We start from the raw sequence: 25,454 nt of genomic DNA, 5'->3' as shown, positions 1-25,454 counted from the left end.
TTACTAACAATTGTCACCCCAATAAATTTAAAAAAAATGCATAGTTCTTAAAAATCAGAAAACACGTGTCTTGAATGATAGAGAAAAAAAGTAACCTTGATTATATTCATGATTTGACTAAAAGTTACAGAGCTGATGAGAGGCTCATCAGCTCCATCTGTGTATAAGCATGTACATGATCACTAAAAATGATCTTGTCTGTAGTGCCCCAAAGTTAATTTACTGTTAAAGTTAAATTACTATTAAATTATGCAATAGTAATTACTTGAGTGTCAGATGAATGGTGCTGCGGGAAAAAAAGATATTTAAAGTAACTTCTAAGTACCATTTCTGAATGTAAAAGGTTATACCTTCAGTGGGAATTTCTGGGAATTACTTTCTGATTGCATAAAGGAAAAAAATTGAGTGAGCTAAGCAATGACCACATGGAAATATTTTTTATTTGTAAGTTTTTCTATATGAGGTTGAGAAACATAACAAAAAAAAGAATGTTTATAAGTACTTCCATCTATCTTATCCCCAAATGTAGGCCATCCAAAGAAAACAAATACTATTACTTTTTAAAGCAATATTGTTTAAAATGTATACCATAAAGTTGTAAAAAATCAGAGTTTTTAATTAAGTTGAATTTCAAAAGAATAAAATATTGAGTCATAAAATTTAACATTCTTTATCATCAGACAATTGCTGAAATTTCTTTTATGATATGACACCATTGAGATGAGGAAGGGTATATAGTATAAATCAGACTTGAAAAGGTATTTGAAAATGTTTTCAGGCCCACATACTTCCTCAACAAGTTCTGACAAATTTTACTCACCTAACTCCGAGGCTATCTATTTTGTTCTATACAATTACTCTACTGCTCTCCTTGATATTAAACAAACACAGCTTTCCATATCGAGCTAATACATTGCTTGCCCCATCTATAAAAATCTACGGAAGCTTGTAAATAAGAGATCAGAGAGAAATGAAGTAGAATTAGACTCATCGGACCACTAATGTACGTAATTACTTTAAAACTGGTCTATTTTCTTTTAGGCCTCCAAATGGGCTAATTTAGGACAACTGGTATATACATTAAACGTTATGAAAAGAGTATTTTAAAAAATAAGTTTCACAGAGGAAACAATCTTAATTTTAAATAAAGTATAAAAAGACAAATACTCTGATACGTAGAAGCACAATAATTGACTCACCTTCGGCTAGCTGATTTCTTCTCCACATCGCCCTCTCCAGCTGATTTGACACTTGCACTTGGTTCCTTTTTTAACTTTTTCGCAATTCTTTCTTTCATCAGGCTCTTCTCATCTCCATCATCATGCTCTGCACTTTCAAATTCTCCATCCTGTAGAAATTGAAATGGAGGATTTGCGGGCGTTCCATTTCCCCTTCCAGTTCCAAAGATCCATCTCAGACTCTCTTCACTGAGTTTTGGGCCAGGTTTGTTTTTGTTTTGTTTTATTTTATTTTGAGTTAGTAAGGGCATGAAGAATCCGCTGTAGGTGGGAATACCGCTGGGGTCTGCTCCAGGCAAAGCATGTAAGTATGGGATACCCCACTAAGGGTCATTTGCTCGTTTCACACCCAGCCCCTCTCTGCAGCACAGAAGGGGCTCTCTCTGTGTCACCCTGGATATTGCGCATATTTTTATTCCCATTCTTTCTCAGTGGGAAATATGGCTTCAGGGGGCAGTTGGCCAGCACACTGACCTCAACCTGGGATTAATACAAGTAGAACAGGTGGAGGTGGAACAGCTGTGATTTCTTCCTACAACCTAAATCATAGCTATTACTCCTCTCCTCAAAACCCTTCAGTGGATCCCGAACTCACTCAAGAGTATCTGTATCTCCCTGATAATATCTCCTACAACTCCAGGCTAGCCACACCAGCCAACTTTGGAGTTGCTGCTCTCTTCTGCCTGAAACACTCTCATGTCATGTATCTGCATTCCTCGCTCTTTCATCTCCTTCAGATTTCTGCTCACATGTTACCCTCTCAGTGATACTTATCTTGGTCACCTTCTTAAAATGGCAAAACCACCCACATCCAGTACTCTATTCCTCTTTCCTGTCCCCCCCGCCAAAGCATTTATCACCCATCTGATATACTATATATTTCAGTTTTTATGTGTTTACTGTCTCTCTCCCATAATTAGAGGATGCACTCCATGAGGGCTAACATTCTGGACTGTTTTGCTCAGTGCTGTATCTTGAACATCTGGAATAGTTCCCTGCATTAATAGAGAGAGGAGTGGAAGAAGAAAGAAGGAGGGAGGGAAGAGGGGGAAAGAGGAAGAAAGTACCCCAATTAGAGTTTTTTTGTCTTGTGATTCTTTGATCAGGTGAGTAATGGTGAGGCAGGATTCTTAACTTGAGAATGTGGACCCTTAGAGCAGTGGTCCTCAGACTTGATAACATGGATTGTTTGTCAAAAGATATAAAATCCTAGCCCTCATCCCAATCTTTCTGAACCAAGTCTCTAGGGATAGAAATTGTGAATGTTTTCAGTGAGATGATTAAGAAATTCTTTAGTCCTAAAAGTTGATAGACACTGATGTAGGTCTTCCATGCTTAGTCCTCAGGAGAGCTAACAAATCCCCTGTAAATTCTTAAAATTTTGTTTGTGGGTGTAGTATATTTCCTGGGAAGAAGGTCTATAGTTTAAGTCATTGTAATGGAGCTGGGACACAAAACTGGTTAGAGGCTGTACACTGCCCTTAGATGACCTCACCCTCAAGACCATAAGAACGTATCTTTTACATCAGGCCTTGATCCTATCTTCCAGACCCATATTATTGTTACACAGATGTCTCCAAGTACTCCAAATCTCAAAATCTACAAATTTAACCCCAGTTACTTTTCATTTTTCTCCCCATCTCAAGCCTACTCTTTTGTATCCTTCTAACAAATCGCCTCAGTCAGAAACCTTGCGGTTATCCTAGACTCCTCCTCCTTCCTCAACTCCTAGTATGGAAATCAGTCACCTCTTAGACCACTTTCAAGTCTCTCTTTCCCATCTCACAGCTGTGGTCTTACATCAAACTCTCCTCTTGCCATAGCTTCCTGATAGGTCTCCTTGATTCCAGTCTGTTTCTTCTCATTTGTCCTCTATTAACATTGCCCACAGTGATCTTCCTAAAATGCAAAGTTGACCATATAGCACTCTTCGTTTTAACTAATACCCTTTAACTGTTCCTCATTCGTTTTAGGGTGAAATTCGAACACCTCTCCATGGCCTATGACGCTGTCTAATAGTTGGCTTCAATCTGCCTCGCCAACCTCATCTCACTCTCACTCCTGTCGCTATACTCCAGTCACACTGGTTTGCTTAGAACACACCAAACACTTTCGTGTTTCAGAGTCTTGTATACATGTAGTTCCCTCTACCTTCAACACTCTTCCTCCTTGCTTTTCACATAAGGCAGGTTCCTTCTCAGACTTTAATGCCAACTTGTGCTTCCTAAATAAGGGGTAATCTCTCCTTGTTACCTTGCTTCAGCATGTGCTGCACTGAATTAGAGGAACCCTGCCCTTCACCATGTTTTTTTCTGATCTCGTTAACTCCTATTTCTCCTATTTGACACAACACACACACTCATCTCTTCCGGGAAGGTTTTTTGACCAGTTAGATATATATACCATATCTTTACTATACATAGTCAGAGAGAACCCTCTCTTTTGATTGTGGTAACAGATGAAACGGTATTCATGCATAGAAAGTGATGTACTTCTAACTGAATTATACAATGCACAGATAAAATGGGTTTTTACATAAAGTGGCAAATGGATGACTTGAAAAACGTTATCTCTTACATAAAAGGGAAACTCTGCCTTCTGTTTTATCAGTTTTAATAGCCAGTACAACTAATAAAGATCACTGCAGTCATGAAAGAGTCTTTCGAATTGTCTACTATAAATGATTGATCCAAACATTTCCCATACATCATGTAGGATGCCCACGCACCAACACTTAAACTTTGAACATAATAAAATAAAATCAATGACATCTGAATTTTGAGTATTCAAGCAATGTTATATCAGAGGGAGAACAAACAGGATAGAAATTCATACATAAGATTCCATTTTGTAGGGTAACACACACACACACACGTAGACATATACTTGGAAGAAAGTATTACAATATCAAAATAAATGATTTATTTTTCAAATCTTTCAAATTTTTTCAAAATTTTAGATGTATAATAATAAAAGTAATACATATTACCTTTTAAGAAAAACAATTTAATTTTGCACAAAATTTTTGAATTTTCTATAAATTGTTCAACTGTGTTAATACTAAAATTAATACTCACATCATTTGACTCTCCTGCTGCATCACCTTTTTCACTATAAAAATAAAGGAAAAAAGCATATTTTTAGCTTCAAAATTAAACTAATAAAATTATTCAATAATCCAAAAATTTAGAGTATTTTGCTTGATTAATAGTTCAAGACCTTATTTCAACATAAGAATTTCAGACTGTCATTCTAGAGCAAATGAAAACATTCTAAAAAGGAGTCATTTTTATAAACAGAATAAGAGATGTGTTCCATTAACACATAAATGAAATCAACAGAAAAGAAAGAAAAAAATGCAAACAATAATGAACAATGCTATTTTTATGAACAAAAGGCAACAGAAAACAGTTTCTTCCATTGGCTTGATGTATTCAAGCTGAAGAAACCAAATCTTTCAAATCCAAAGATATTAAGAAAAGATTGTTTCAAAATAGAATTTTTAGAAATGAGCTAAAAGCAGTACAATACTATTTTAGTCCCCCTTTGAGACGATAACCCAATATATCATGTTCAATTATATGTAACAGTGAGACATCTTCCCTTCTCAAAGAGAAGCAACAAAGATGGTAAGGTGATTTTCTGCTAATTTCTGAAATATGTAAGAAATAATACTCAGTGAATTGGTCCAAGCTGTGGCGACTTCTTCATAAAACCCTTCAACTGTGATTTGCTTACCCATGATACCAACTGAGACAAAAATGCTTCAGGGAAAATGTTAGCAAAGCAAATGTGAATTAAACATTAAACTGTTAACGCAAACAGTTTCCTAGTATTGAAAGTATCCCAAAACTTAAGTTTAACAATTAATTTTAATTTTTTTTTTTTTTTTAATTAGTACAACAGAGACAGATGGCAAGAAAAGTGAGTGACTAGAGGCTCTACTGCCTCCATTATCAGTTGTGCTTTGGCTCGGTGGAAAAAATTGGACTCCTGAGAACTGACCGTTTACTCACAAAAGCAAGCAAGAAAATGATCTGAACCAGACAATGAGGACTTGGGGTCACACTGGCACCATACTAACCTTTCAACAACTGGGACAGAACTGAGATGTGGATCATCCTTAAGCAAGTCATGACTACTTTTGCTTTTTCCTTTCATGCTCTGAAAAGGAATGCGTAACGTAATCAATCATGAGTGGGGGAAAACAGTCTTCCAAAAGGACACGTTTACAATTCACACAAAATCTAGAACAATTATACCATGGTTAGCAAAAGAAATGTGTTCCTGAAAATTCCAGTAGAAACTAAAGCTTTATAAATAGGAATCTTACTCTCCCACTGACTGAAAATATTATTTTAGAAAAAACTTTTCTTTCAAAAAGTGATATCCTTACAAATAAGTTTATTGATTACTATTTCTAAACTCTAAATCCTCATTATGATTTACATACAGCTAACCTAATCAATTTTTGACCCATATATAAAAACTTAGAAGATAAATCACAAGAGTAATTTGAAGTAAATGCACACTATTATTCTTCAAATATACTGTTTATACTACACAGAGTCACTTTAAAAATGTACCTAAGCAACCAGATGATTGCACCTATGAGGTACTATTTAACAAATAGAAAACATATTATGTGCAAGCCTCTCAAGTATGACAATATTCATCAATGACCAAATATTTATTAAATGCTTTAATTTCAAAGTTCGTGTTCTCAATAAATTCATATTTTAGTAGAGAAATAAGACATAGGAACATAAAGAAAATTACAACTATAAAATAACTATTATTCTATTTATGAAGTATATACTTTGTGCCAGGCACTGTGTTATAATACAGTATTCCTACCCCTCACTTCCTCTTTTCCTCATGTTTACGGATGAAAAATAAAAGACAGTAATTTACTAGAGGTCACAATGCAAGTCCGTGGTAGAGGATCCAGGATTTAATTCTGGGCCTGTCTTACAACCATATACCAAAAATCCAAATGTATCCATTTTTCTTTTCCTAGAGTCCCCTCTGGGCGCCAAACACTGGCCCTGTTTTGGAGTTACAGACTATCCTACAGACTCCCCCACCACAGGGTGTTAACACTTCAAATTTATACCTTGTATCTTGAGGGGAGAAGCTGCTCACCACCCCCACCCGTCAACTAATCAACTAAGGGTGAACACTAAGCGGTTACAGTTGAGGAAGGAAGGGTAATTTCCATTTAATTTGAAGGAAAATTTCATTTTGAAAAATTCATTACAAAATGTGTTAATTGAAATGTTTAAAGGTCAGCTACAGAGAGGTGAAAATACCTTTTTCCCTTAAGCCCCATTTACCACTGTTTTACAATTTTGAGAACAGCTTTCTAAATCTCATAGGTTTTACTTTGAGGCAGATGTATACCTTTTGAAATATATCTCCATGATGAAAATAATAGAGTTTTAAAATATATTAGGTGTTTGTTTTTCCTCCAAGGTTATTGTTATCTGATGGTATAAATAAGAACCTTAAAATAAGTCATTAATTTTCAATAAATAGGTCACAAAATTAACTTCTGTATTAACATGGAATTCTACACCTTTTAAAGATTTAATCAATTAAAACATGCTTATAGTCTAGTTTCACAAGACAAAACAAAAATCCTTTCCCAAAGAGTTAATCTAAAGATGCTATTTATCTGTAGATTTAAAAAGTCATAGAATCTGAATTATACAATTAATCTATATTTCTAAATCCATAGCCTTACATAAACCAAGGAGTGATGAAAAGACCAAATGTCAAGTAATTACTTGATAATATGTTTGTCCAACAATGAAAATTGATAAGTAACTTTAAAAAACAGAAGGTGGTGTAGTAGAAAGAGGGCAGGACAAGAAGAAAGATGGTTCCTGGACCAAATGAATTTCAAAGCCTAATATTCAGTAATTCTAAGAGTTTTAGCTCAAAACTTAAACCATTTAGGAAAGAAGAATGACCTCATCAGGCCTCAGAACCGTTGCCTACAAAATGGAAAAAAGAATGACAGCAGCCTTGCTTACTTCAAAAAGAGAATTAAATGTGTGCAACAGTGTACAAGTAAACATAAAATGACCTTAGAATAAAAGTTGAACGTATTTTGTTCAGGCTTTCCTTCTCTAAAATTTCTTCCTCCTGCCTCTCTGGCCATCAATGTTTATCTTCCTCTACTCTAAAAAATATTCCCGTATTACTTCTCCCCATGTTGCTCCCTCCTTGAGTCACAATCATGAATGTCACAGCCAGGGTAGCCTCGGGCCCTCTAGTTCAGCTCCTTAGTTCACAGATCAGAAAACGAGAGTGATTCTAATAAACAGCAGGAGGAAGATCAGAATTCACATCACTAGGTTCCTGGTCCATTCATGAGCTATACCATTTCACCATTTCACTGATTTGTAAAAGTTAGTTTACAACTGTTAGTTTAACATTTAAAAACAGTAAGCTCTTGTTTATTCCCTAAAACAGAATAGCCTGAAGGGAAAAGAAAAAACTTGTCTTATACCAATTTAAAATAAGATTTAACAATAGGAGGAACCTGTGAATTAATCTGAATGATCATTACCATTTCAATTTTTAATTAGCTTTTTAAATTAAATTAGAATAGAAATAAATATACGATCAAAAGCAATTTTTTAGATGTCCCTTCCACCTATATAGTAGACTTTGCATCCTGCAGGCAGAAAAAAACAAATTGTGGAAAAACTGGAGAAATTCAGATAGTCCCAAAGAGAGTAAAAATGAATTCAGATATTTCTCTTTAATGCCTATTCTTTCTGAATGACCTATTTTAAAGTTCTTATTTATACCACTAGGTAACAAAAACTTTGGAGGAAAAACAAACACGTAACATATTTTTAAATATTTTTTTTTAAAAAATTACATAAAAGTAGCCAGCTAGTTAAAGGGTTGAACAAAAAGCTGCTGAACAAAGTACTAAATATATTTGGTGAATTCAGTATAAGAAACTCCACAGTAAATTCAAAACTGTCTATAAGCAAATCTAAAAATGAACATTAAAGGGGATATGGGAAAATTACACTATTATCTAGCTATTCATACCCAAGAACAAAGAGGCAGTGAAACAGTGGGAACTAAATACAGTACAAGAAGAGCGAGAGCGAGAATGAGAGCGAGAGCGAGAGCGAGAGAGAGAGAGAGAGAGAGCGAGAGAGAGAGAAAGGAAGAAAGAAAGAAAAAAGAAAGAAGGAAGGGAGGTACAGAAGGAGAGAGCGAGGAAGGAAGGAAGGTGCATAGTGGTACAGAGGAACAACATGGGTCAAGGAGTTGGAAGGTCTGGGTCTCAACCTCTAGCTGTGTGTGATTGTTAATTTTATGCTGTGGTGCCCAGTTGTTTGATCAAACGTCAGTTTAGGTGTTGCTACAAAGTATTTTTTTAAATGTGATTGACACTTAAATCAGTAGACTTTGAGTAAAGTAGGTTATCTGCCAAAATGTTGGTGGGCCTCATCTAATCAGCTGAAGGAATTAAGAGCAAAGACTAATGTTTTCCGAGAAGAAGCAATTCAACCTAAAGACTGCAACATAGAAATCGTGCCTGAATTTACAGCCTGCAGATTTTGGACTCAAGACTGTAATACCAACTCTTTCCTAAGTCTCCAGCTTGTTGGCCTGCTTACAAATTTTAGACTTGCCAGCCCCCACAAGCACGAGGCAATTCATAAAAATGTATCCACCTATTAATCTCTCTCTATACACACACACACAAACACACACACACACACACACACAGAGGGTGCCAAAAAAATTATACACATGTTAAGAAAGGAAAAAACTGTATTAAAATAATATTAATATACACAAATAACAAAAGATGAATACATGTGTATACATTTTTTTGGCACCCCCAGTATATATATTTCTGTTTCACTGAAGAACCCCAACTATTACATTCTGTGACCTTCAGCACAGAACCAGAAAAACTTAGCAGTTAAAAAAAAAAAAAAAATCTTACAAGCCACTTAATTTAGTCTCCCATCCAATGCAGGAATCTCCTTGATATCACTGCAACCTAGTCAACCAGTGTCTCAACACCTAAAAGAAGCTTATAACTTCACACACACTCGAAAATCACTCCTTTTTAAATGGCTTCCATTATTGGACAATTCTCTCATTGGAGAAAAAAAAAAAAATCTATGTGTAATTTCCAACCTTCCACCACTCCTAGTTCTACCTTCTCGAACTCAAAATGAGCTACAAACAGTTCCTGTTACCAGGTGTGCCATATAGTTCAATTTAGATACAAAAAGATTGGTAGGCAGAATAATGGCTCCTAAATATGGTCACATCCTAATTCTCAAAACCTGTGAATCTGTCACCTTACATGGCAAAAGTTACTCTGCAGATAAATGAAGGATTCTGAGATGGGGAGCTTATCCAAGATTATTGAGGGGGTGGGGGTCCAATGTAATCACATGAGTCCTTACATACGTGGAAGAGGAAGGCAGAAGAGTCAGTTTCAGAATAACGAAGCAGGAGAACAATTCAGCCAGCTACGGCTGGCTTTGAAGGTGGGGAAGGGTCCACAAGCCAAGGGATAGAAGCAGTCTCTAGAAGCTGGAAAAGGTACAGTTCCAGATTCTCCCCGGAGCCTCCAGAAGGAAGCAGCCCTGCTCGTACCTCATGACCTGGCCCAGTGAATCCGGTTTTGGACTTCTGACCTCCAGAACTGTCAAATACTAAGTCTGTTTTGCTTCAAGCCACTAAATTTATGGTAATTGGTTACAGCGGAAATATGAAATTAATACAAATATATTAACATCTTTTTAAAATTAGTTAAATAGAAACAACTAGCAAGCTCAGTAAAGTTTTATACAATTGACTGGGGCGAAAACATTTGATATATTAGACTGTTTACCACTTCTGACAGCCTCTGTGAAAATGGCCTAGCAGCACCCTCCATGCCATACCAGTCCTAACTAACCTCCCAACTGTGGGGGAAACTTGAACTGCATAGGAGAAATGAGAACGGGACAAAACATTTTTACTTTATTCGCAAAAATGGTATATTTGTCTATCAATATAACTTTTTCTGGGTGAGAAGAAAGTCTTTTTATAACATTGGATTTGAGGTAAAAAAGTTAACATATCTTGAAGTGAGAGAAATACTGTGTGTATCATTATTGTGAATGTTGCATAATTTAAACACTATTTTAAAATCCAGTTATTGAGACACTTTTATTATAAACCTACCATTTAACTTGCTTCATGGAAACTACTTGTCTGGTTGTAAGCTTTCACTTGAAAAACACTTTCTGACATTTGTCTTTAAGTTATACACAAAGACGCAGGAGTAAACTTTACACCAACACAGATACTTGAATACAACAATTATTTAAGAAAACAATATGAAGGAAGGGATCTTTAAGATAAAAAAGCCTTTCAAATATTTGGAGTCTAGGTTCACATTTGCACTTTGTTTTTACTTCTCCAAAGCAGACCCAGTCCCTCAAGCATCCCCCGTATGAGATGGTTCTGGCATCATCCCCAAACTCCTCCCAACCCTCCCAGCCTCTGCATGCACCGAGTTTGTCAGTATCCTTCTTCAATGTGTGCAGAACTGAACAAACTGCTGCAAATATGATCCCCCAAAATGCAAAGAATGTTAAATTTCTTATTCCAGAGACCTTACTCTTAATAATTCAACTAGGGCTTACAGGCTAAGTCTTATACCTATTCAGCTGATTTCATTAAACTAAAGTACAGAATTGACATGTACTCCTATTACATTTCAACTTAGTAGTTCAGATAATCAGGCACAGATCAACAACAAAGCACTCTTTGGACAGAAGTATTCAGTCAGCTATAAATCCACCTGACCGTACTATCTCCCAGATCACATTTCCTCATGGTGTCCACACGAATATCAGGAGAGACTCTGACAATGTGCTCTCCTGAACTCAAGATACGTTATTACGGCATCCTCCTATCGTGCGAGCCTATCAAAAAGGAAATGAACTCAGTCTAGCAAGTCACTTAACCGGAGTCTCAGTTTCCTCATCTATAAAGAGAGGAAGTTGGACTAGATCCCTTTGAGCTATGAAATTCTATTATTCTAAAAGAGATTTTTATCAGGTCGTAGAAAGATACTGAAATAAATAATGAAGGAAAGCTAACCCACGTGGGAGAGGCACCTTGTCGTGAATAAATGAGTGGGGTGAAGCAGGGGGTGTAATCCCACACTGATAATCCATAAACCAGAGGGGACTCTATCTTAGTTCTCCTTTCAAATAAAGTAAAGGCTCAATTCAGACTTTACCAATTATTAACTTGTGATGTTAGACTGGTTCTGGAATAAAGCTTAACAGTGTGAAGTCACTGAAAAAAGAAACTTGATAAGGAAATGAATAATGAAACAATTATTTTCAAGTCCTCTAGAAATATTTCATTTCATGCAACCACTGAAACTGCAAATTGTTCTTAGTCATTGTAAAAGACACTTACTTGACTCTGGCTCTAGTCATTACATATATTTAAAAACAGTAAGGCCAACAATGCATTAAAAAGATTATACATCACGACCAAGTGGGAGTTCATCCCAAGGGCACAAGGATGGTTCAATATACGTGAATCCATCAATGTGATATATCACATAAACAAAATAAAGGACTAAAATCATAGGATTAAATTAATAGATGCAGAAAAAGCATTTGACAAGAGACAACGTCCATTTATGATTAAAATACCTAATAAACTGGGGATAGAAGGAAAATACCTCAAGATAATAAAGTCCATATATGACAAACCCTCAGCTAATATAAAACAAAACAAAAACAAAACAAAACAGTAAGGCTAAAGTTTAAAACATATATATTTGATCAGTCATATTTTTCTAATATTCAGGCTTGCCTTCTCATTTCTTACCAAGGTTCAATTTATCTATGAGGTAAAATGTATTTGAAGGGAGCTCATAGTCTGAAGCACAGTATAAAAGCAAAATAAACTTAGCACTTCCATTTCGATTCTCTCTAGAATTTAGTTCATGCCCGCTAGAGAAATTTTCTTTACTCTAAGCCATTAGATTTTGGTGAGTTTGTTGTTGTTGTTGTTCTATTTTCTCAAGCTAAATTTACCCATGACTCCATTATAGAACCAGACAAAACAGCTAAAATCTGCAGGCTAAAGATTCTGCACAGTGTGCCAAGACCCACTCGCATGTGGAGAATGGGTTGTCTGTGGGTCATGATGTCCAGGTGGACACCCATGCTCTCCAAAGCTGTTCAAGTGACTGTCCCAGACCCCACGGGAGTGCTCTGGAGGGGCACTGGGCCCAGCACGCTGAGCTGCCCAGCCCGGAGTGCAGAAATGCTCGCAAGTTTCTCACCCGCCCTCTAAACTGCTTGAGCATGAGGGTGGCAGCATGTGCAGGATGGTTATGATCATATTAGAGATAGTCTGATATTCTTTAGCTCTCTCTGAGAATAAATACAAATTATAACAGGGAGTGTATTGTTTAAGACATTTAACGTTCAGAAACGTTTTCAAGATTGTATAATATATCAAAGCAACAATATCCATATCCTAATTCCAGGACTCTAAATGGTACATATTATTTCCATGTTACAAAGAGGAAAATTGAGGCTGAGAGAGACTATATCCAAGGCCACGGAGTATCAGTGGGAAGTGAAGTGTCAATATAAGTTAAGTCTGTATGGTCCCAAATTCATACTATTTCTACTCCAACACACTGTCACTCAAAGATGCCACAAAGTTGACCATCAAGGAACTCACAGCCTAGAACTCTACATAATAAGGCAGAAAGAAAGGGTATCATGTTTCAATGGTATACAATGAGGACACAGTCATATGTTTCTTATGTAATAAAACAAAAAGGATGTTTTTGAAAAGAAAATGTAAGTATTCCAAGAAAGGCGAGGGTTAGATCCGAAAAAGAAAAGATTAAGAAACACTGGGAAAGACATTTAGAAAAGATGCTATTTCAGGTGTTGAAAAAAAATATGACTTTTTTAAAAAGTGTTGAAAATACGACTTTGACATCCAGAACTGGCATAGGACACTTCAGGCAGGTAAAAGAATATAAATAAAGACACAAAAAAGGGAAAACACAAGGCCTTTACATAGAACAGCAAATAGTTCGGATCTGCTAACGCAGTGGTTCCTACATTTCCCTGATAAGAATTCCAGGGATGCGTCAAAAAGATACCCAGGCCACCTCACTTGGAGATTCTCAATCAGTACATCCGAGATGGGGCCTAGGAATTTGATGTTTTAAAAAGTACTATAAGTGATTTTTATCGGCGGGGAAGTTTAAGAAGTATTATATTAGGCTAAATGACAGAGTTGGTGAATGGGAGTCATGAAAGCAGAGGCTTGAAATAATAGGCCAAGGGATTTGGTCTTATTTCTACAGTCAACAGAGAGTAACTGTAACATCTTAATGAGGCTTCAGCACGACTATTCTGACAGTAATGAGTGGAAAGGAAAGAAAAGAAAAAAAGATAAGACACCAACCAGTCTATAGACTGACAGCAGCCCAGGCTAGAGATAATGAAGGCCTGAACAAGGGTAGTAGAAAAATAAGTTAAGAGGAAAAAAACAGATTTGAAATACATCATGGATTAAAAATTGGTACAATGGTGCAACTAACTGGTTGTGCAGAGAAAAAAGAAGAAGAAAGAACTACATCTAAAATTCTTCTTTCGGGGATACTGATATAAAGGGATAGAATAGACAGAGAAATCACAGAACAGGAAAAAATTTGAAAAGTAAAGGTAATGAATTAAGCCATGGCTAGGGCCTGGGTAACTAGTGGGATATTCAAATAGAGAGATTCCCAGTAGGCAGCTGGGGAAAAGCAGAGAAGCCAGCCCAGAGATAGAGATTTGAGAGTCAGAAACAAACATTTGATAACTTTATCACACAGCATTCCCCAGGAGAGAGTCAGATGAGAGAAATATGATGACACGATACTAGGGTTATAGTATCATTTGCTACAGTATCATTTGATACTAGAGTTACTCATTTGTTAATGGACTGTAGGGTTGCAATTTTCTTGGCAAAGAGGGAAGAATTTACTTAGTCTTTCTACTGTTTGAAGTGTTTTTCAGGATTAAGAGCAAATGTAAACAGCAAGCTAACACTATCTATGGTGGTTGTCTTTTCAACGTTTTAGCAAACACAAATCGCTTCTGGAGTATTGAGTTCACTATATTCAGTTAAACTTACTTTTTTTTTTTTCCTTTGTGAAATAGTAAGCAGCAGAAAGAAAATAAGCTTTAAATATTTACCACATGATGTTGTTACAAATAGAAAAAAAATCAAACTAGTAAAGTCAATCTCAAAGTAATTGTGAACGAAACTTACTTTAGACCAGACATTTAATTCAACAAAAAGAGTAACAGGAAAACTCCTTTCTCCTACCCTTGCTCCCCAAGGCTGCTCATCCTAGAATCTGGAAACCTACAGGAGTTTGGGAAGGGCAGTAGGCCAATTGTACCCTAGAATGCTGTGCTACCAGGAAATTTATCGCCACCTGTGAGATGGCTTGGGTTTGAAGCAGGCAGCTTCTACAGCATTCAAAATCATATTAGAGACTTAAAGAGCTATAGAAACTTAAGTTCAAATTTCTGATTCCACCATCTCCTAATTACATGGTCTTGGACACGCAACTTAATCTGAGTATTGGCTTCTTCATTTACAAAATAGAAATAACAACACGCATGTCTCATGGTTGTTATAGAGATTACATAAAATAAATATTGAGCACAGGAAGCAGATTTTAAAAAATCATTATAATGAAGTATAATAAGTGCTTAGAAGGCCACAGATTGCCACTGAAAGAAAGTAAGCTCCACCTCGATGGGAGTTGGGTGGGGGAGGGAAGTAGAGGGAGTCGGAAGTTGATAATGGAGCTAAACCTTAAAGGAAAAAACAAAAATAGGCCAAATAAAGGAGACAGCACACTCAAAGTAAAAGGCAAAACGGGCGCAGGAGGACTGTGGGGAAGGCATAAGCATAAACGAAAACATCAATGAAACGGAATCTTGGATAATTACCAGATCTGATATTTGTGGTTTTGTCCATTTATAAATATACCCACAGGATCATGACACAGAGTAAATTTCTCATTTTACTGAGGCACAAATTTGAATCATGCATAATCTAACATTAGTGCTTTGACATCTAAAAAAGATGGCTTTATCAAGGATGCAGAGATGCTGATAAGGAAAAGGGAACAGAAGGATTTATGTCAAGATGAATTTAATGTTGACAACTAAAGTAGAGATGTTTCCTGAAGGAAACTGAGAAGGAGGGATAAGAGCCCAGAAGAAATATTCAGTCTTGTCTCCTAGTTCAGAATGTTATTATAGGATACAGGTGATAATTGAATCAGGGTATGAAATCGATCACGCAAGAATACTGAAGTCAACAAGAAAAAGATTATGACTAAACTATTTCCTATATATGCTCATTTTAATTCAGTTTTAATGCAAGGGGTTATAGTGGCTACTATATGCCCAATATTAGCCTAACAAAACCATGCCCCATGGTGAGGGCAGCAAAGCACATGGATAAAGAAGTAAAGACAAGGGTACCGATAACATGCTTCTACGTCAATGCTATCGCTAGAGCTGGTGAGAAACAGTGACTGTGTTACTGTTAATAGCTGGTGACTATGTTAAGCAAGTAAGGCACTGCTAGGTTATAGAGTTTTAATTCCTATAATAAAGACTTTGAACTTAATCCTTTAGATCTCAGTGTTCACTAATTTTCAAGAAAGGGCGGCATTGGAGTCTTTAGGAGTGAACACCCTTTAGATGATTTTCTTGGAGTATACTTATCAGAATCTCACTGCTCTAAACAATGGCAGGGCAAGGAAGGTGTTTCCGCAATGACTATTGGGATGAAAGTGACATTGACAAAAACCACACTTAAACGCCTGTGGGAAGCACTGGTGGGGTGAGAGAACAGGAGGCAATGTACAATCCAAAGACATGGATTTTATAGTAAGATAGACATAGGTTCAAATCGCAGCTCTACCTACTTACTGGTTCTATGACTTTGAACGAATTATAACCTATCTATACCTTAATTTTCTCATGGGCAAAATGGAGATAATAATAATAATAATAATAATACCTATCTTAAAGGGCTGTGGTGAGTATTAACGAGATAAATAGATATAAATAATATTAAAATATTAAAACCAAAGAAACAAATAGCAATTAAACAAATAGCAAATAAACAAATATCAATTAAAATCTGAATCATAAAGTTGAATTATTCTTTAACTCTAGTTCTAACTAACTTATAAAAATAACAAATGCCAGGTTTAAAGAAAAAACACTACAATTTTAAGAGGGCAAATCATCTCAGAAGTTGCAAATATTACTGACCACAAATCATTTTATGAATTAGTTCAATGAATGTTTACTGAATGTGTACCATGTAAAACATGCCATATACAGCAGGAGATACAAAAATGAGTGAGATATAGACCCTGATTTCTTTAATAATTCAGAACAAAGGGCAAATTAAAGTTTTACCTGACTAACTCGATTGACTTCCTCTTCTTCTTCCTCAGCTTCCTCTCCAAATGAAAGTAAACTAAAATTTCTAATCACAATAAGAAAGGAAAAAAAATGGAAAGAAAATTAGGAAGAAAAAGTTAAAACTTATGAATATGCTATTTTCAAAAAAATAGAACTTACGAGAACAAGCAAATTTTGACTATTTAACAATAGTCTACTTAGTATTCAGTAGAAATACACTAAAGATCTATATTTGCAGCATAATGTGAAGGTTTTCGTCTCATGTATGTTTCACGTATTAGACTAAACTAATAACCAAAAATCCATCCTGAGTACTACCACTAATATAAATATACTAAGTCAAGCATGACAGAAACAATTAAGCTTTTTATATTTATCAAAATTAGTTTGCAAAATGGACAATTCTGAAAAACTAATAAATATATAGCCCCAAGAGCACTATAAATGGGAAACAATCTAGTGTTAGCCAAAATATGGCTTAATATTTTAAAATAAAAAAGTTACACAAAATTGTCAAATAAAAAAATATAAGCAATAAACTTAACTAAAAAAATAGCTCATTGGGAGGAAAAAAACGAAGTCTGTCTTCTATAACCTTCAAACCAAAGATATCCCAAGAAAGATAAGGAATAAGTTATTAAAACTCTCTCTTAAACATTGGAAAAATAAAAAAGATTCGGCAAAAAAAGCGGAACTTTTATTTCAAAACCTAGATGCAATCAATGACTACCCATCATCCCTAATATATTTACTATGAATTAAAAACAAAATAAAAAACACCCAAATTTGGGGCTTGTTGACAAGTTATAGTGATGAAATATTGCACTGGAACACAGTGACAGTGACCTTTTGCCTAGTGATAAAGAATTCAAAATATATGAATCAAAAAATAAAAGGAAATCAAATACATAGCTATATAAGAAGTTATGTTGCCACAAGACATCAACTGCTTATTAAAGTGTCTGCCTCATATTTGACAGTTGATAAAAGCAACTCATTTTTATATTGTAGGGTATCATGGAAAGAAAAGAGTATATATTGAATAACTATTTAGTATTCAACTGGGCATTTTCAAATTCCCCTTCTCATTTTATCTTCATAACAACTAGGTGTCGTATTTATTATAATCTCCATTTTATAAGATGGGGAAACTAAAGGCCAAAAAGATTAATAAACTTGGCTTCTTAATAACTGGTTTAGGCAGGATTATACTTAGAACTGTCTGAATTTAACACTTATAAGTACAACAAAATCCTTAATATGCAGACTACAATTCAATAAAAGAATAAATTAACATCAAACTCTAATATCTCTTTTAATAAAACAAATTAATAATGTAAAAAAACTGTTCACAAAATACTGGAAACTTATTAAAAAAGAAATTTGTATTTCTTTGAAAACTACCCTAAGGAAATAAAATAGAATACAGAAACAGCCTTATGTTTAAAAATATTTATAATAGGATTATTTTAATAGCACCAGAAAAGGAGTGAAAAGTTATGTAAACATACAGTCATTATATCCTTCATACTTTACTTTTCAAGTTCCTTATACTGAGCATATATTAATTGAAAAACAAGTAAAACACAAAAAATTTCTCAATAACTAATTTACATACTTGCTATAGTAATCATATTTACTTATTAACACAGATTTTTATATGAACATCTAAGACAGACAATGCTTCTTTAGCTAAAGTTTGTTATATACTGTATCTGAATACAAGAAATGCTGTTTAGAAAAAGAAAAATACACACACAATCATCATTTAGGTATCTCCCTGACCCAAACTGGCCTCCCCGTCACCAGTAAACAATTTTTACAGAAGGAAACTAAGTGAACTAAATGAATCAGTGCTGCTTTTCAAGCTGAAGAAAAACCTTTCTATGATTACTTTGTGCCTTTGGGTTTCACTTTCTTTACTTCCTCCTCTGGTTTCTCTTTTTTTGGCTTTTTTATTTCTCTTGGAATGATGTCATCAAAAGGATTAAACAAAACCTATGAAAAGAAATGTTTTGAAAATATTATTCCATTTTTTAAATTTCACAAAAATTAAAACCAACATTTCATTGCATTGACGTTAGTATCTATGTATATTTTGTTCCTCACAGAACCATTGCAAGTATAGAGAACGTATACCATATAAAGTGCTTCAAATTACATGGCCTCACCGGAAGTTCTCCCAATAATCCTATGTGCTATTAATTAAAGGATATTTTATCCTTATTTTACATAAGGGAAAAATACTCAAGCAAACTGAATATATAGCAAGAGAGGTGAAATCAGCTGTTTTGACTCCAAATCAAATGCTCTTAAGGACCATTCTCAATGGCTTTCTCAATGAAGAATAACTCTTAAATTACCTAGGAAGTCACTTCAATGGGTTGAGTAAACCTAATTCTTCTAACCTTACGTTATGAGTTGAGCTTTTCATTTATTATCAGCTAAAGTTTCATCTTTGAATTAAAAGCCTTCAATTAAAAAAAAATCTTAATCAGAAACTGAGCCTAAATTATAGAGATAAAATCTGAGTTGTGATGTTAATTTAGTATAAAGCCTTCATAGGATAGTTTAAAAATACTAATGATCAATTACTCTTATATGACAATTTAAGTGCTGTATGTCATAATAATCATGCTCTTACCTCACAACTTTTTATTTTGTGTGGATTACGTGGCCTTTCTTCATCATCAATGTCTACTTCTGTCAGCCGCAGCATGTTGTATACTGTATCCCCTGTAATCTACCAAATAAAAACAAAAATTTAATTGTAAATTATAACATTCATTCTTTGAAATAAGAGAACACTTTTGAAAATATTTTTTAAATAATTGAAAGGGAATTTCATATGGTTATATAAGAGCATATACATTAAATAATGCAAATAAAGCAACTTCAATGTAAGAGGTAAAAGTAAAGATGTAGTTCAATCCCTCAGTAAAATTTTTGGGAAATTTCCAATATATACTTAATATTGTCTTTTGTTAAAAATTAAAATGCCAAATAACCTGCTACTGAATGACACCTTTTCATTTGAACATCATAAATAAATTTAGACTTTAGAACAAGGTAGAACAAGCAAACAACAACCACAAGGTGGCAAATACTTTACAAATATTATATCACTTAATCCTCACAAACATCCTAAAAGGAGGTACTTTCATTATTTTCCTTCTCCAGATGAGAAAATTGAGACTCGAGGAAGTTAAAGAGCCAACAGTGATGGCCTTTCAGAATTCTAACCATTATGCTATACGTTATCTCTAAACACATAAGTTATATAATGTCAACTGTAAACAATATTTCAGAATGGTAACCCCCACCTCATTTTATTATACACTTTTATTTATTTTAAATAATAGGAAGTAAAAATCGACGAACACCAGACAACCTGTGTTGGAGTGGCTGAAATGTGCAAATGCACATTTCTTAACCCATGTTGTCAAGTATTAAGCAACAATATTGCATTGCATATTTTTAGTAATGACTCCATTCATTCAACATTTCTTAAAAGTTTTACAATAATACCAGTTTTAGAGTTGTGCTAAGTTTGTTCCCTTTCATCATCACAAAATCAAATTTTGCCTATCATACAGAGAAACCATTCTTCCTGAACCAGCAGAGGGAGCTGAAACACTAGTGATGGCTAACATGCCTAAGACAAAACATAGAGGACTATATCTATGAAAAGAGAGAAAGAAAAGAAAATCAGAATCCCTTTAAAAAATAAAATTCTATGAAAATTCTATGGAAATAACATTACCCGATATGTTAAATGTAAGCAGGATAATAGGTACTCTGCAAAGTAATATATCAGGTAAAAAGTTTTAATGTTACTATAACTTCCACTTTAAACTTAAGGCAACTCGTCATTAACAAAATAAATTTTAAACTACTAAATTTTATTACCTAGGTATCTTTCTAAAAACATAAAAACAGTAATACCGTTAGTATGATATGAGGAAAAAGAAAATTTTAAAGTCAGAACCAATGACTTATTTGAAACACACAGAAAATTCAAGTGGCCCTTTATAGATTATTATAACAAGAATATAGTCCATTCCTTCTGGAAATAAATAAATATCCTAGGGACCATTTTTATGAAGGCAGCTCTTGGAAAAGTTGATCATCAGTACCACAGAAGCCTAAGATAACGGACACAAACCTTTCCAAAGATGGTGTGCTTATTGTTAAGTTCATCTGCTCGACCCAGTGTAAAGAAAAACTGGCTGCCATTATCATGAGGACCAGCGTTTGCCATGGCAACCAGTCCTCTCCGATTAAAACGCAACCGTGAATGGAATTCATCCTGAAGCATAAAAAAGAAAAGATTGAGTGAATGACCTCAGTTATAAGGCTCTTCATATTCAGCTAACCAGCAAGGTCCCATACAAGTTCTAATAAAAAACGCTGAAGTTTTCTTTAACTGATTTTCACGTATAATCAAATCCAGTATTTTCTATTCCTTCAATGCCATTAGACTTAACTTCACTAGCCTGTATCTTCTAAATATACTCAGCTACAAATTTAGCCTATTTTGTGGAAAGCTGCCTACTTACACAGAGAAAGGGTACTCAAAGGAGAATGGATACCTAAGAGTCATTCCCCTATTCTTCCCATCCCTCAGTCATCTAAGCTTTTAGAACCTTCTATTTTTATTCCAAGAAAACTACCTTTGAATAATTGTGGAGTCTTCAACTACTGCTCCTCCCCACCCTGTTCCAAATATCATAGAACAATTGCTTTCTTCATCATCATCTTCTTTTTTTTTTTTTTTTTTTTGTAATTTAAGGAATCTACTATGATTGTGTTATGTGTTTTACTGTGTTTTTTAAAGTCTTAAGTTGAACCTTCTCTGACCTGGCAATGGTCGCAGTTGCCAGTTTTCAAAAGATCAGAAGCAAGCCTTCCTAAGGTGGCTTGCTTGCTATGGTAGGGCTACACAACATATATGCTCATCTCTTAGTTAACAGAATTTCTATCCAGATCTGATACTAGACTCATTTATAATGATATGTAATTTATTACATGACATGTAATAAATAATTCTCAAGAGCCTTGAACTCAAAGGATCGTAACTCTGTATACTGTATTTATAATGACCTAATTGAAAAACTTAACAAGATAACTACATTGTCTTAACATAATAAGCAAAAATCTCAATTTAGAATGAAAGTGTCAAAAAAGAGCTATTCTGTTACGCCAAATAACAGAATAAAGGAATGCTTCTTACTCGATGGAGGCTCTAAAATCATAAGGCATCTAAATTTGGTGAAATATAAATATAGTTTAACAGTGATACTTGAGACTTTTTTGTAACCATTCCACATTTTCTAAGGCCCTTATCTGGAAATGAAAGCAAACAGTTCAAGTATTTTTCTCGAGAATCACAGTGACCAGGAAAAAAATGAAAGGAAACTCAAGACACTTCATTCCATGAGTATAAGCACAAAGACTTCAAAAATGCCCATACGTTAAAAGCTGTTAATATTTACTCATTCAAAGGACATGATATTTATACCATCAGATGGATAAATAACTTTCAGTGTTCACATGAACCAACTACTATTCTTAGTATCTAAATTATGCCATTAACTTTTTTCTTTTCAGATCTTTCTTGGCAGTTAACAAATCACTGACCTATCCTTGATTAATATTAACACCTTTTTCTAACATGTTTTATGTTGCTTCTTTCTTCTCTTCCCCTTGTGATTTTCCGTTGCGGTATGCACTTTGTGTTACAGGGGTCTACTGTGCAAAATTTAGAATAAAATTTTTTAAAAAATGAAATCTGCTATGGACTGACTTGTGTTCCCCCGCAAATTCATATATTGAAACTCTAAGCCCCAATGTGACTGTACTGGAGATAGAGCCTGCAAGAAACACTAAGAGTTAAATGAGGTCATAAGGGAGAAGCCCTAATCCAACAGGGCTGCTGTCCTCATAAGAGGAAGAGACACAAGAGCTCTCTCTTCTGCCATGTGAAAACACAGCTAGAAGGCAGCCATCTGCCAGCCAGGAAGAGAACCTTGTCCAGGAACTGAATGTCAGCCCCATGACCTTGGAATTCCTAGTATCTCCAGCACTGTAAGAAATCCATTCCTATTGTTTAAGCCACACTTCGTTGATATTTTGTTATAGCGGTCCAAGCAGATTAATACAAAGTGTTAAATAAAATATTTTAAAATAATAGGGCATATGCAATGTTCTAAAGATGTTTTATTACAGAGCTGCAGAGATAGATACAGTTAAATATCAGGAAATATGTCATGTAGTCTTTTTTTTTTTGACTCACATTTTCCTCACCACTACCTTTAGCTCCACTCAAATTCAATCTAGCATAAAAGTTTGCAATAAGACAACTTAGAAAGAATGCCTGATAGAGTAAATGCTACTCTTATACCTGTATAATTCTAAATATGTGAAAAACACATGATTTTGTGGACTAATGTAAATGCATTTACTTCTTGTGGAGTACAATCATTTTCGATTAAGCAATCCAAGCTGACGTAAATAAATGATAATAAAAATTCAGTCTCACCTTGAATGGGGCTCCATAGATAGACTCTCCACCAGTGCCTGTGCCAGTAGGATCTCCCCCTTGGACTATAAAACCAGGTACAACTCTATGAAAAATGGTGTTGTCATAATATGCTGAAAAAATAAAAATAATTTATCAAAGTCTAAAGCAAAGCCTAATTGTAGTTATTAGAGTTAATACAACTAGAATCACAAGGACTCTCCCATCCCCCAGGATATTAAATAAGCTCCTAACTCAAAACCTTTTCTTTTCTACTTGTTATAAAATATCTTCTGAAAACAGCACATTTCTACAGAAACCTGTAGATGGCTGTTTTTTATTTAATTCCAGGATTCCCTCAAACTCTGGATTATAGTTTTCAAAAAAAAAAAAAATGAGAGAATCTTGGTATAGATAAAAGGTTCTCAACTGGAAGGAGGAACAACAATTTCGTTCTCTGGGAGATATCTGTCACTGTCTAGAAATTCATGGTTGTCACACGTGGGAGATGCTACTGGCATCTCGTGAGTAGAGACCAGGAATGACAGTAAACATCCTACAAAGCATAGGACAGACACCGACAAGAATTACTGGCCCCAAACGTCAACAGTGCCAAGGTTGGGAAACCCTATAGAGATTAATGCCTTATTTCCTAATTCTTCCTCTTCTCCCCATAGAAAATTAATTCACACCAAAAATACATAAACCCAAAATACATCAAAATTATTCACTGATTATAGATATAGCACCATCAATACACCCTCCCAAGAAACTTTCAATAAATAAAATAAACAACATAATATATACTTGAGTCCAATTGGACTTTCAGTAAGTTTGTTAAATGATTGAAAGAAATTATTTATATTTACATATAAATATATTATTTGGACGCCATAAACATACAATAGAGATCATACGTAATCTCCTGATAGTATTTACTATCTGAAACCTAGATTATTAGGGAGATTTTGCAGAGGAGAAAGAAGCGGGGTATGGCAGAAGCATGGCATCTCAGCGACGTAAAGCATGAGCAAAGAATTTGGTGGGGGCGGAAGGACAAGAATTAGGGTTTGACTGAACCAGAGAATTAATATTAAGGAGGAACAACAATGTCCAATATGCATAAGAAAAGATTTTCAACATCATTAGTGATTAGGGAAATGCAAACCAAAACTACAATGAAATACCACTTCACACCCACTAGTATGGCTATCACCAAAAAAATGGAAAATAACAAATATCACTAAGGAGGTAGAGAAACTGGAACGCTTATACATTACTAGTTGGATTGTAAAATGTTACAGTTACTGTGGAAAAATTGTAGTGATACATTTACTGACATAATTCATAAATACCTATTACACAGGTACTTTGTGACACTTTATGAGTCAAAACATGGTTATGGTTTATCACAATTCACCAAGTATTAGGTTGGAGCAAAAGTAATTGCGCTTTTTGCAGTTATTTTTAACCTTTTAAACCGCAATTACTTTTGCTCCAACCTAATACTGTAATATTGGGACTTGTAGGCACCCTCATAATTATTTACATTTGCAAGATATATATAACTGGATATAAAATAAGTCATAAAAAGTCGAGAACCATATGATTTCACTCATGTGGGGTATAAAACAAAGCAACAAGCAAATAAAACAAACAAAAATTCATAGACACAGACAACAGTTAAGTGGTTACGAGAAGGTGAGGGGGAAGAAGGGCGGTAACAGAGGGTAAAGAGGGTCAAATAAATATATGGCAATGGAAGGAGAACTGACTTTGGGTGGTGAACACATAATGTGATATATAGATGATGTATTACAGAATTGTAGACTAAAAACCTATGTGGTTTTACTAACCAATGTTACCCCAATAAATTTCATTTAAAAAATTAATAAATAAAATCCATATTTAAAAAAATTGTATTCTGTAATCTAACAACTATATCCAGTACATAGGATGGATTGGAAGAAGTAGGAATGCAATGGATTTTTGTATATTGATTTTGTATCCTATAACTTTACTGTATTTGTTTATTGTTTCTAATAGGGTTTTCTATGTAAAGAATCATATGACCTACAAAAAGTAACAACTTGACTTCTTCATTCCCAATTTAGATGCCTTTTAGTTCTTCCTCTTGCCTGATTGCTCTGG

The 25,454-nt window shown here is 34.6% G+C and overlaps 1 protein-coding gene across 3 annotated transcripts in view; it reads right to left on the bottom strand.

Annotated features, from left to right (window-relative positions):
- The window catches only part of CWC27 (CWC27 spliceosome associated cyclophilin), a 180,059-nt gene that overhangs the window by 141,641 nt on the left and 12,964 nt on the right, over positions 1 to 25,454 (bottom strand). For all 3 annotated transcript variants that reach the window (XM_033110497.1, XM_033110496.1, XM_033110498.1), the window contains exons 4-11: positions 23,325 to 23,437; positions 20,949 to 21,092; positions 19,428 to 19,526; positions 18,678 to 18,781; positions 16,778 to 16,847; positions 5,323 to 5,402; positions 4,316 to 4,349; positions 1,200 to 1,348 (exon numbers count right to left, since the gene is read on the bottom strand). In XM_033110497.1, the coding sequence (XP_032966388.1) occupies positions 1,200 to 1,348; positions 4,316 to 4,349; positions 5,323 to 5,402; positions 16,778 to 16,847; positions 18,678 to 18,781; positions 19,428 to 19,526; positions 20,949 to 21,092; positions 23,325 to 23,437 (793 nt within the window). The remainder of the gene's footprint in view (positions 1 to 1,199; positions 1,349 to 4,315; positions 4,350 to 5,322; positions 5,403 to 16,777; positions 16,848 to 18,677; positions 18,782 to 19,427; positions 19,527 to 20,948; positions 21,093 to 23,324; positions 23,438 to 25,454) is intronic.

The sequence above is a fragment of the Rhinolophus ferrumequinum genome, chromosome 7 (assembly GCF_004115265.2).
Source record: "Rhinolophus ferrumequinum isolate MPI-CBG mRhiFer1 chromosome 7, mRhiFer1_v1.p, whole genome shotgun sequence".
Taxonomy (NCBI): Eukaryota; Metazoa; Chordata; class Mammalia; order Chiroptera; family Rhinolophidae; genus Rhinolophus; species Rhinolophus ferrumequinum.
Note: the sequence above shows the minus strand (reverse complement) of the source record. Positions and strands in the feature narration are given on the sequence as shown.